Source organism: Cynoglossus semilaevis, chromosome 5, assembly GCF_000523025.1.
Source record: "Cynoglossus semilaevis isolate Cse_v1.0 chromosome 5, Cse_v1.0, whole genome shotgun sequence".
Lineage (NCBI taxonomy): Eukaryota > Metazoa > Chordata > Actinopteri > Pleuronectiformes > Cynoglossidae > Cynoglossus > Cynoglossus semilaevis.
This window is the reverse complement of record NC_024311.1, coordinates 8468543-8481741: the sequence shown is the minus strand read 5'-3', so window position 1 is coordinate 8481741 and position 13199 is coordinate 8468543. Positions and strand designations below refer to the sequence as shown.

The 13199-nt window shown below is 42.1% G+C and overlaps 1 protein-coding gene across 3 annotated transcripts in view; it reads right to left on the bottom strand.

Moving 5' to 3' along the window:
• Window positions 1-13199, bottom strand: part of cemip (cell migration inducing hyaluronidase 1) — a 107825-nt gene that overhangs the window by 23390 nt on the left and 71236 nt on the right. For all 3 annotated transcript variants that reach the window (XM_025055480.1, XM_025055479.1, XM_025055481.1), the window contains 5 exons: window positions 10636-10783; window positions 9492-9683; window positions 5478-5647; window positions 2081-2290; window positions 1092-1297 (listed from right to left, as the gene is read on the bottom strand). In XM_025055480.1, the coding sequence (XP_024911248.1) occupies window positions 1092-1297; window positions 2081-2290; window positions 5478-5647; window positions 9492-9683; window positions 10636-10783 (926 nt within the window). The remainder of the gene's footprint in view (window positions 1-1091; window positions 1298-2080; window positions 2291-5477; window positions 5648-9491; window positions 9684-10635; window positions 10784-13199) is intronic.

Below are 13199 nucleotides of genomic sequence, written 5' to 3'. Positions count from 1 at the left end.
ATCCGTTCATCTTTACCTACTGCTGCACACACAGACTGCATCGTTGTCAAACGTACAACCCCAGAAAGGTTGAGCGGCATTACTTTCCCATAAACACGCTTTCTCCAAAGTTCCACACCTACCACTTTTCATTTGTTTGTGTGTTCCTGTGTTGATGACAGAATGTGGAATTCTCACTGACCTTTAAAAAAGCCAGTGTATAATTGAAAATGTCAGCCATCATTTAATGGATGAGAAGTAATTGCAGGTGCCTGCGCCTTCACAACCTAGACCGACCGGACAAAAAAGCACTGTGAGCGAGTGTGTGATGGAGTGAGCCCCCCCCACGCGTATGTGTGTGTTTGTGTGTGTGACAGAGAGGGAGAGGGAGAGAGCACAGGTTTTTAAGTCATAATCACATCATTGCCAATTTATTTTCATCCTCTGCCCTTTCCCACTCTGAGTGTGTTTTCAAGAACAGTACATTCCTTATTCTCCAGTTTGTTCCATTTCCTGTGAGAAAGTGTTCTTTTAAATTCAATCACTGGCGTTGCTTTTAAAATGAAAATGTAAAAGTTCAAGTGCTTGACAGAAGTGCAAAACCTGCTGCTGCAGAACAGGAATTGCACTGTTGTTATTTGGCTAAATGCTCACATTTGTCATGAGAGTATTACTGCAGTATTTGAAAAGAACATAATAAATAAATCCAACAAAAACAGAGTAGGCCCCCTTAAGGGTGATGAGCCAGAACTTGACAACCACAGACAAGTAATTAAAAATAAAACTGAAACAAGTTCATTAGCACAGCAAAACATGAATCCAGTGCATAAATATTAGACGTAGGTATAAGTTTAACAGTACTTTGTACATTCTATAATAATGTGTTATTTGAGCAGATTGTCCTGAGCACAATCTGAATGCAAAGTTTAAGATCATTTTCCTCAGAATATGATATTTTAGAAATAAATATGACAATTCAACATTTGATATGCTGCAGGCTGAGCAGCAAAAATACTTGCTGTTCTCCTGGAATTTTCTTTTCTATTTGTGCTGTTTTTGCACAAACAGCAGATAGTCATTCTATTGCATTCCCTCCTGAAGAGTTCTCCTACCTGCAGTCCTGCCGTGGGTTGGCCACATATCCAGGATAGGCTCCATCGGTGATGTCCCGACACATTTTGCTGTCCCTGTCTGAGGGCAGCAGGGTGCCTGCTCGAACCATCAGACCAAGGCAGTGGTCGAAGGTGTTCCTCTCCTCTGGACCATCCTCTGTGAAGAAACAGTGGCCCAACATGTCGTAGCCCACAACATCCTTGACCTGGGAGCAGTAAAGACACACAGTCAACAGTCACGCAACACATTCTGAAGTCCCACCCCGTGAAATAAAAAATTAAACAGGAAAGTATGAAAAACGTGAAAGAAATGGAATCTGTTTTCTAAAATGACTCCTTAATCACTGCAGTGAACGTTCATCAGGAGCATTAGTTGTTAATGCTTTCTTTGCCTCCACATTTTGAGGCCCATTGAACATTAACATTAGCGACCTCACTTGGCAGCTCAGGCTGATTTCCTGGAGACGCCACACGCACTCTAATGACAGCAAATGGCGATTATCTAAATAGAGTGATTCCACAGGGTTCTTCTCTCCCTGCATAAATGCATGCAGTGTGTTTAAGGCAGTTTCTTTTAAAGCTATTGACAGGATTTTTCCATTCAAATGAGAGGGGAAGTCAAAATGTTCTAAAACGAGTTGAAATAAAACTTATTTTTGAAAATAACAAAGGGATTTCTCTACAAACATCTCCAGGCATCAGTATAAATTCAGACATAACTGGTGGAGACTGAAGATTGCAAGTGATTAATAACTGCATAAAACCTTCCAACGGGAGAGGCTGCACACCTGTGTTTGACCATGTGGGGGCATCACAACTGCTACCTCAACGACAGGAGCCACAGGCCAGGCTATGAACCATATTTGAATTCTGTTTCTCAATATGTTTTTTTAAAAAGGTGATATAGTTCATATACACAGCTGCCTAAAACATTTGCACAGTATTGTAAAAAAAAAGATGCAAAAGTAAAGCAACAAGAGGAAACTGACCAGGAGTCCATTGGAGCCATGGATGGTTACACAGCGAGAGAAGGAGTGGTGAATGGACAAATCACTGACAAAGGTGGGGGGGTCGTAGCCTCCCTTCTCATCCACATCCCCATTCATATGAAAGTGGACAGGGTAGTGGCCCATGGTCTGCTGGCCCATGTGCAGCAGCTCCATCCCAGACACGTGGACAGCCCTGTAGCCTCGCTCCACCTGGAAGAAAATCACAGACACAGCTTAAAAAAAAATCTGAGCTAAAATCAGGTTTGTGTGTGGATTGCTTTAATCACATTAAATTATCACATCATTCTCTCTGATGTTCAAATATGAAAACCGCAGTGGGAGAGCGTCGGGGTGAGACCAGCTAACGACAGCAGAACATCTGGAGAACCAAGGTGAGCAGCGCTGCCTGTAGGTCACATTTGGAGGAGGCACTTCACTGCTCCATCACTCCTGCTGTGTTTACACATCAGCTCTAACTGATGATAATGTATTTGTTATGGAGAACAACCAGTAGAAGTAAATGTAAAAAAATTCACTGAACGACATTTGTGTTTTTCCCCCACATATATTCCTAATAATCCCTAGTCTATCAAATCTATTTCAATTCTACAGCCCAGGTTCAAAAAGCACATTTAACCTAAATCCTTAAAAAAATATTGTAACAGCGAAAATTATGTAAGAATATATTTCTTGCCCATATTATGTAAATTAGAATTATATTAGGACGCGCTAGAGAAAAAATGTGTTTAAAAAATACTATAAAAAACAAACTTAATCAGACACTCATGTACAACATGTACTTGTGCTATGACTTTACTGCAGAACCGCAGTTAGGTTTGAAAAATTAGAAAAGAGAAATAAAAATCCTTAAATATTAAGGGCAACGTTAGGTGTAAGAGAATAACTTTATAGAATAACGATTATAAAAGCATATCTAATGTAAATACTTCGGAAATCGCTGTAAAAAAGATCACAACAGGAGTTCTGGTCTGAACAATTCGCTATTCAGTATTACGTTCGTTTAGCATACAGAAGTTAGTACCGAACGTGTTTTCAGTACTGTACATTCCAACTGAATAATAAACTTAATAATAAACTTAGTAATAATCTTCTCCTACGGTTTATTTTTGTCGAAAACGTATCCATTTTGGCTAGTTAGCCGTATGCTAGCTTGAGGAGAAGAGCAGCTTGATAACAGGTACAAACCGCCAGGTGCACGGAGACTGCGATGTGATAGGTCGTCATGCCGAGGTTTCCACACATGGTGCGTTCAGGTACCATCGGGAAACTTCACCATCCCACGATTACGGCATTTTACGTGTTGTATGGTTCAGGACAAATAGTTATAAAATAATAATAACGATAAAAATAATTTAAGATTGGGTTTTACTTTGCATTTACTTCTTATCTTCCCTCGAATCTTCCGACCCACCTAACTCCCCCACTTTGAAAAATACAGTTATAAACCACAGCTTGATTTCCATAAAGATAGTTTCTAAATGTCCAATGAAAAAAAGCAACAACGAGAGGATGGCGTAAAAGGCTGTGCGTGTGTGGGAGTGTGAGGGGTCCGGGGGAGTGCGCTTTACTGTAAGTACAGGAGACAGAGGCAGTGTGGACGGAAAAGGGCAGAAACTTAAAAAGGAGGGATAATAAGGAGGCAGAACAGAAAGATGACAAAGATGAGAGAATGATGTGATGAAAGAACATTTTAGAGACAGCTGACGTGACGGTGCAGAGAATAAAGCTGAGGTCAGATCAGATTGATCAGTGCATAAAAGACATGAGGGAGCAGAGGGACGAGCTGATGAAAACATCCTTTTGTTCCACAAACTGGAGCCACAGTCGCATCAGGTCGTTGTAAAACAGTGTCAAATAGAATTAGGAGGAAAGAAGCAATTTGTGAATCTGGTGATGATGCACAGCGTCTCTGCACTCAATATTTTTCCGTCTTCAAACAAAATCTCAAATTAAAATCTTTTTTGTCTTGTTCAACATTAAACAGACAAATTGAAAAATGCCTCAGGGCAAATTGGATTTTAATATGTAAATTTTCTGGCTTCTGTAGCCTAAGAGTTATTTTTGACTTCTTAAGTGCTAGCATTAATCTTTACATTTTTTATTCAGTGGCAAAACCAATGAAGTGATCTCTGCCTGAGCTGGTTAACAAGTACCGCTCTGCTATAAATGTCAGATGATTTTCTACCACGGAGACAAGTTCAAATACAGCCATTAAGGATCAGCCTGCAGCAGATACCTGCAGCTGAATACAGTCAACTGCTGCTCTAAAATCACTGAAGCTCCTGTGAGTGCAGCAGACTGTGAGGACACCCCCGGACCACGTCCCCGGACCATGTCCCCAGACCACGTCCCCAGACCACACCCCTGGACCACATCATGTTGCTCTGGTGTCCAGGATTCAGTCAACTCACAGGCTGCTCTGCCATTGCTGAGTCCACCCACTCCACGGCCCCCCCGCCCTTGCCAGTCCCCCCCCTCCTTTTCCCCCCCCCCCCCCCCCCCATTACCTCACCATCCACCACTCAATACTCTAATGAAGACGCACTTACATTCTGTTGACTGCCCTCCCCTGGTGTCTTTCCTATCACCTTTCAGACTCCTCTCCCTGACAAATACTCCGACATAAACAGTCTGGTTTTCATGAGTTGTTAAGACTCCACATAGAACATACAACTTCTTATTCTAACCTTATCTATTACAAACGTATACCTAATCCTTATTCATACCCTGACTCTAACCCCGGCCTAATCCTAATCCTAACTCCAAACTAAATATTTGCAGTAGCTCAATGAAATACTCTATACTGCACATATTTGTCCTGATTTCTCAGCTCTCGGATCGTGACCAGCTGACGTGTGCTGACTCCGGCATCCGGTGCATGAGGAAATGTGATATTAACTTATCGACCAAACTTATTATAGACTGTAATAAATAGACAGAGACAGAACATGCGGAATTGAACCCCCGCCGCCTCCTTCTGTCCCCCTCCATCATTCAGTGTCTCCCTCCTCTGACCACATTAATCCCAGCATCATCACATGACATTTAAACCACAACACAAGTGTTTTATATTTGGACCTGCCAAATGTGGAACCATTTGTGGCTTGTGTTGAGTCACTACGACAGCAGTATTTGAGAGGAACGGCAATGAGAACGAAGGCCATGGGCTCAGTTTATCAGTGGGTTGTCAAATAAATTAACGATTTCCTCAAGTTATAAGAAATTTAGCTAATGATACCAAATACAATTGAAAAGTGCTTATTTACGTATTTTAAAAAACTTGTGTAATACTTGCAGCAGAATTCTAAAGGGACTGTTCAATAATGATGACCCGATGACCTGATTGCTAAACCATCGTGTCAGAGTCATGCAGTACCTTTAAATGTCCACCGAACGTGTCAAAGTCGAAGAATTTGCAGGCCTCGTTGCCGTAGCAGGTGGGCTCCATCACACCGTGGACCAGGATGTTTCGACTGAGCAGGGCGACCTCTGCCCTCATGTCCACGCCATCAACCTCTTCACCCATGTGAATAAACCGGGCTTTACCTGCACACACACACACGCACACACACACACACATATTTTAACCACAGCATTTAACTACCACTTCAGTTAGACATCAAAGAACCATATTGATTTTCATAAATGTAGTAGAATGTGTTTCCTTTAAAGAAAAACGTGTTAGGCCTGTGATGTAGTACTAATGTGTGACTGTAGTACTGATGAAAAATCCACAGATTAGTATTGAAAAAACAAACACTCATGTTGTTTAACCTAAATGTAAAACCTTTTCACCGTGTCGAATATTGATATTTGTGATACATGTGATTAACTGTGTTTAAATTAATTACCAGGCCTCCACTTAAGGTGAATGATGTTTTTCATCATTTTCCAAAACTAAAATCTACAGTTTATAAAAACTGAACTCCTTGAATATTATCATTAGTGCACACACGCTCCTCATCTTATGAATAAAAGTGAATAAAACGAGGGCTGTCGAGCCTCAGCTCTGCCGCGGTGGCCTTGTCAACCACATTCTGATGGACTTAATGAGCTGCCACAGCCGTCAGAGTCAGAAACAATAACCACAGCAGACGGCTTAAAGACAGGAGCCAGAGCTGGAGCAGGTAGAAGCCTTCAGATGTGGTGTCAGCGCACATTGTTGAAGAATCAGGAGACATTCAAAGAAGGTAACTGTTTTACGCACCTCTTCAACTCTGCCCCCCCCTCCCCCCACACACACACTATCACTGACACTAAAAACTTTAAAAGCTTTGAAAACACAGATGCAGCACAGAAGGTAAATTTGCATATTTCTGCAAGTGAAGCTTCACAGAACAAAGGGAAGCCTTAGCCTGTTAGCTGACAAGCTAACACTGACGACAACATCATTCACCACTGCACAGTCACGGAACAGGAAAGGTTAATGTGCTGAAGAAAAGTTCAAGTATAGTTGACTTTCAACACGTCTTAACAAAACTGAGACACTTCGTCGGAAACATCTTTGAGTTGGTTTGATCTTACAGTAAATTGCAAAGGGAGTGTTGGTATGTCATGAGCAAATAAAATTTAAAAAATATAATTCTATAATGTGTAGTAGCATATTCTGCAAGGGTGGAATCATAATGTGCCACAGAGCAACTTCTATCCAATCAGTACCCCTAAGTAATAAGTAATTCTGCAAGGGTGGAATCATAATGTGCCACAGAGCAACATCCATCCAATCAGTACCTCAAGTACCTTAAGTCTGGTCATTTAAACAGTAAACCCTAGGTTAAAACGTGTTCTACATCTGTTCCCTGTTCTACAGTTATTCTTTTCCCAATGATGGGGGAGCTGGAGCTAATCCCAGCATGCACTGGGGGCAGGAGGATGGGTGAAATAATAAAAGATAAACACTGGTTTGACTGCTGGGGGGCAGTGCACAAAAGCAGAATAACGATATCCAGGATAACGGCGATAGCACGGCTTGACCTATTCTGATCCGCACATCTTGGTTCAATTGGTTGCACGTGTTCAGTGCCAGGATGAAAAGGCAGGACTATGTCAAGCCAGGTGTAGATATTCTGGATAAGTACGTGTAGACCTGGGAATCGCTCACAGAATCACCGATGGGAAAATGGAAAACAGTTGTGCGTTATACTTCACAGCAATCTAAAATACTGGAGAATCAAACCGGAATGGTCCGTGTGAGGGTTCAGTGATGTCATGTCAAGGCCTGACGTTAATGCTGCTCCATGTTGTTTCCTGCTCCTGTTACAGCAGGTTCACAAAGCTCTTAAAAGCATCGAGTTGAAGAAATGCACCGAGCGCTGCTGGGGCTAACTACACTGAAAGTTGATCCAGTCAGACTGAGCGTGGCTTTGAGAAGTAAATGTCAGGTTGGAAATAGAATAATCCTACAGAAGTCAGCTCAGCTCCTGGAACTCTGATGGACTTTTATTCACCCCCACGTCAATTATTGCCATTTAAATCTGTCAAAGCTCAGCATGTAAATCATCAAGTCAGAGTTATTTGACACAGAATGATAAATAGCCCTTGGCAGTGCGCGTGATTATAAATGTGTGTGTGTGTGTGTGTCTGTCAGAGTGTGTGTGAATTTCACCCAGGGCTCTGGGGAAAAGGCTATTATCAGAAAAATGGCACCATAAACTGGCACAAGTGCAGGAATTAATGAAACAGATTAAAGTCAGAAAGAGAACGGCAGAAGCAGAGAGGAGCGGCCGCAGGCTCAGGAAAACAGGACCTCCACCGGAGATGACCAGAGACCCAGTGACGTCAGAGGAGAAACAGACAGGAAGGGTGGAGGTGTCTGATAGTTTTAAAGACACTGATCCTCGGATGCAGCTGGGCAGGCGAGGTGGAGGGGGATTTGGGGGGGAGGTAAATGCCAGCAGCTCAGACAGAGATTTGGAAATAAATCAATGCACTCCTACATCCTTGGTTCAAGAAATCCTCATTTGAATTCCTCTGGTGAATAAATCTGGAGCACAAAGCTGCGACGGCAGGACATGTCATATCATGGACAAGTCACTATGTGGACAAGTCACATCATGGACATGTCACATAGTTGACAAGTCAGATCATGGACATTTTCACGATGTGACTTGAGAAATGTAAAAAATGAAAAATGTTAAACAAAAACAAAACAAACTCTGGACACTTTTCACAGCACCACAACTGTTGTTTCCAACACATGCTGAGACGTGATTCCTGGATGTATTTTCACAGGCGCACAATTCTTTACATCCCTTCAAAAATATTTTTTGCCATAACCTTTTTTTTACCAGCTTTTATTCCAGTTTATCTGGAAGTGAAAGCCTGAGTGTTTTAAAGGTCACTCTGAAATTGAATTGCTGCACAATTGGCTTTCTGTTTGTTTGCTGTATTTCCACTTTTTGGTTGATGTGCTTGGCCACCTTTCATTAAGGCAACTTCAGGTCCTTTAACCTCTGCTTTCATCCCGGTGGGAACATTGGGAAACAAGGTGAATTGTGCTGTTTGTGCCCTAAAAGCCCTGACGTTTTGATTTAAAATAAAAAGGCAGCAAATGGAATAAAGTCTATCGTTGAGTGTAAAGCTTTTAGTAGCATGGGTGAGTGGCCTTACGTGAGCAGTGCTGTTGTATAAAATCACAGAATAATGGGTGTGAATAGGAGAACTGAAAAAAGAGAAATAGTGAATAAATGCTGGAACAGTGACAAGGTCCAACAGTTAAACAAGAGATTATGAAGATTATGCCAAAATGAATTGTAGCGTTATCCTGGGCTGAAACCCATTGATAAAAAAATAAAATAAAATAAAATAAAACTCCTCACCATAAAGTACTATTTCTGCAGTGGCTCCACAGACTTCACCCAATAAATAAATCAGATATGAATAAACTGCTTTTTTTGGCGAGTGGATCGAGGGTGAGTTTAACCTGAGATTAATAAAGGAGTGAAGTTTGACAAACATCAGTCACAGACCTGAGGAGACAGTCGGCCTCACAGACTCCCACAGAGTTGGTAAAGCCAGACGTCCAATTGAAGAAAAAATCAATTATCTATTTACTGTAGATTAGTTCTGTTTGTTTGTCAAGGTGACAGTGACAGGCAGATCGATGAAATACTCTTTTCTCTTCCTTCAATTACTGTCGGCATATGAACCTTGTGTTCAACTAAACAGGCCCAGGTTTCCCACTGAGAAAGTCAATTGTGACCTCCTTGAAGATAAATTGAAGAAGATCATTATATTTCATTACATAAACCTTTTCTGTATTTATGTTTGCTGGTGAAATGTGTGTTTTTCTAATGAAAACGATTGATATATTTGCTGTGACTCAGAAAAGGTTGGGAAACACTGCCCTGTCACTGGGTATTACATCACTATTGTAAGACAGTGGTCACACCTTGGACTTTGATCTGATTGGGTGAGCATTTAGGGCAGGGTATGAGGGTAAACTCTTCCGCCTGGTGCATGGAGTAATCGGTACTAGCCACCACCACTCGATCCCCTGGAGTCCAGCCCTCTGGTTGGTCACCGAGCTCCAGGATGCTGCTGTTGGACAAGATGTCGATGGACAGGGAGGCCTGGGGACGAACTGGAGAGAAAGGTGAGGTAAGTCTTAGATGACTGTGGAGGTCTATACCATATATGTATATAGATATTCAATCCGTCATGGTGTTAAAACTTAGCAGTTATAACTTTATTTTGGACCCCTTCATTTATTCGCATCAGGCTTCCTGTGCAGGAAACATGGGTTGTTGTCATTTTTTAGAATTCCTGAAGGGGCTGCCAGCAGTTTGAAATGTGGCAAAAAAAGGAATCTGAGTCATGTGTGAAAACATCATGTTCCTAAAGTTGGTGGGTGGGTACAGGGCACACTGTTTGTGTGTGTGGGGTAATTGCACTGCGATGCAAACGGGCTGTACCAGGTGTCAATCTCGACAAAGGATTACGCCCGTGTACTCACACTCACACACACACAGAGACAAGCCCGGGCAGAGATGTCAGTGCCTGGCAGTGGTTGATGCACAGCCGGTGAACTCTGATACTGTTGTGCTGCACCGTGATATGTGCTGCCTGCATTCCATATACCCACACACACAACACTCTGTGGAGCCCCGCCCGTCAGTTTGTGTATATAGTATTTACTGAGCTGCTTAAGATCCCTAACGGGGAGTATTACATTTTACAGTACACTTGTGTGGAGAGTACAAGGGGTTTCTTTTACAAAAAACCCACATTTTCTGTGCTCAAACAATCCACTGATTGAAAAGTATGAAAAGTAAATTTGACTGTGTTTATTATTTGTGGGCCACACGTGGTTAAAACTGGACTGACAGCATCAGGAGAGAGGCAGGGAGGGCAGAGCTCTTTCTGCACACATGAAGGTTACAAAAAATATACCAAATAAACCAATATATATGTATATATTTGTATTGGTTAAAATTTTTGATTTATTCTGATTTAATAATAAATCGTCTTAGAACTTTTTGACTTGAACTTGACTTTAGCATTTTCAAAATTAGCATTCTCACTGGCTAACGTACCCAGTTTCCCGCAAAGGAAGCGGACTCTGTAGTTGCGGCAGAGGCCGTGGTCCTGGTCCTTGTTGAGGCAGACAAAGCCATAGTCCTTGTCAATCTTGTGGATCACATCTCCTGTCAGGTTGGACGGAATACCATCTTGGGTTTCAGCCTGGAGACAATGAAAATGACAGAAACACCAGGGAGATGCTGCTTTTAAAGTGAAGTATTTTACAGTAAAAAACTTATTTTTACTAATTATTGGTGCTAAAAGACAAGACATGTCGTCGATTTTTGTGTTCTGGTGCCTGTTGATGGGGTTGACGCTGAGAAAGAATCGTCAACTTTTGAAAGCCAGATGATCACTGGTTCTATTTTTGACCGAACAGAATACTGACTACAAATTTGAAAAAATTTGAAAGTATAGCAATACTATCAAAACTCAAAACCAGGATTAAAAATTAGCAGTGAGAACTATTCCTCGATCTTTTTCTTCTCTACTCTACCAGATGAGTTCAAGGGTCCTGGAGAGAACTATTCCTCGATCTTTTTCTTCTCTATTCTAGTTCAAGGGTCCTGGGGAAGCCGGTGCCAGTCTCAACAGTCATCCAGTCACCGTCACCCTGGCCTGTCAACTTCTCCAGTCTCTCCTCTGAAGACTGAACCCTGAGCTGATTCTGTCTGTCCAGTGTTAATCCCTGGGGTATTTCATGGAGAAGTGAAGGCAGAGAGTGATATCCCCAGGGTATTAACTGAAGACAAAGTTGCACGTGCTCCGGGGCAACCCAGTGGTTTTCCAGCCTCACTTCAATCTCTGTTGGTACCACAGTCGTAACCAGATCCCTGTGTTTTTGTGTGTGGTTCCGTCTCCTGAATAATTCTGAAGTCGTTTTCTACAAACTATAACCAACACTGACACTTAACAAAAACGATACGACCCCTTGAACAGCCCGTGACCTTCTGTGTGAGCGTTAGAACACAAACATCTACCCGACAACAGCACAGACCGTCTGAGGCAATAAGTCTGTTCACATTTCATTGGGATTGTCAAATAATCCAAAACAAATAAGAGCAGGATTACGTAACCCCTTGGACGGAGACTTGAAATGCTAAAAATAGAGATTCCACAGAGTCGAATTAGACAGAAAGGACTGAAGCTGAGGAAACTTCTGACTGGGTCCAGGCTCTGCAGTAAAACGATACCCAGACAGAACTGGCAGGCTGCTGGGAACACGGCAGTTCTTCCTGCTTTATTATGAAAACACGGTCAAACTGCAGCTACACGCTAAAAGATGTAATAAATAAGATGTGGAAATTACGTTTCTGGAAATCACTATCAATGTTAAATGGTTTGCTTTATTAAATGAGAGAGACCTCGTAAAAAGTCAAAAACCCAAGAAAAACCATTAGCCACCCCAACTCTGTGGTCGCAGCCTTATATCTTTATGCTAATGTTATGGGAGCCTGTGTGGGCAGCTCAGGCACTTTGGCATATCATTGATGGAAGGTTACAGCTGGAGCTTTATGGTGCCAGGCTGAGTCACATTCACTGGCTGCTGTTGTGTCCTGTCCCAGCAGCACAGTAATGAACCGCTGCCTCACTGCTGATGATCACTAACTGAAAAGACAGGCGCGGGGCCGTAAAAAAGGACACAGCAGCATCTGGCTTTAGGTTTTTATTTTTATGAAGTGGGCTTGAATGAATTAGTGCCTTTACTCTGTGTACCACCACCAGGATAACTGTCACTCAGTGGCGCCCCCTTGGAAAATTAATAGCAATTCTACGGGCTAGCACAGAGACCGCCGCCTGAGCTGGTGTTCAAGGAACAAGGATCGGATTTGGAGTCAAGGACATGGACTAGAAAATGTTTTTTTTATATTTTTGGATTATTTTAGACAGAACTAATGGTAGGGGGAAGTCACCACCAGACCCCCCTCCCTTTACTCTGCATTTACCCCCTGGTTCACATTGTAGATTCCCCCAACAAATAAACTTTGTTTCCAGTTCTGTTTTGCTGCTAAATTCTGATCTGGAACAGTTTGTTTGTTTGTACTTGTTAATGATGGTAGTTTCCATGTTGAACCACAAGAACTTCTTCTTTAACTGTTTAACTATTTTTACCCCAGGGCCATAAAAATTTAAACCTATTTATTTCAATTGCGGGAAAAGGTTCCTGTCATGTCTGGACGTATGGTTTGATTGGGTTCGGTTCACCCTTGAATGGCACCAAACCACATGTGATGTAGGGATGCCAAGTGCAGATGCAAGAGTTTGAGAATCGATGTTCTGTATGCGAAACTGTGAGATTAAAAGTATAATTCTAGTGGATTTTATACGCCGTCACTACAAATATTAATGGTCATCATTTCTTTCTGCAAAAGCCATCAAATACACCCTGTGGCAGGTGTGTGTCACACTCGTGCTGCCTTCAAATGCACCCGGGAGTCACAGACAAGCATAAAGGGTATAATCCATCCTCACTGTGTATCGGCACCGGCTCCGCTTCACTTCTTTTTACTCGCCCTCTTTACAAGATTCATTTGCTGCGACTTCAGAAGATGCAGCAGTTTCTTTTTCAGCAGTCGTT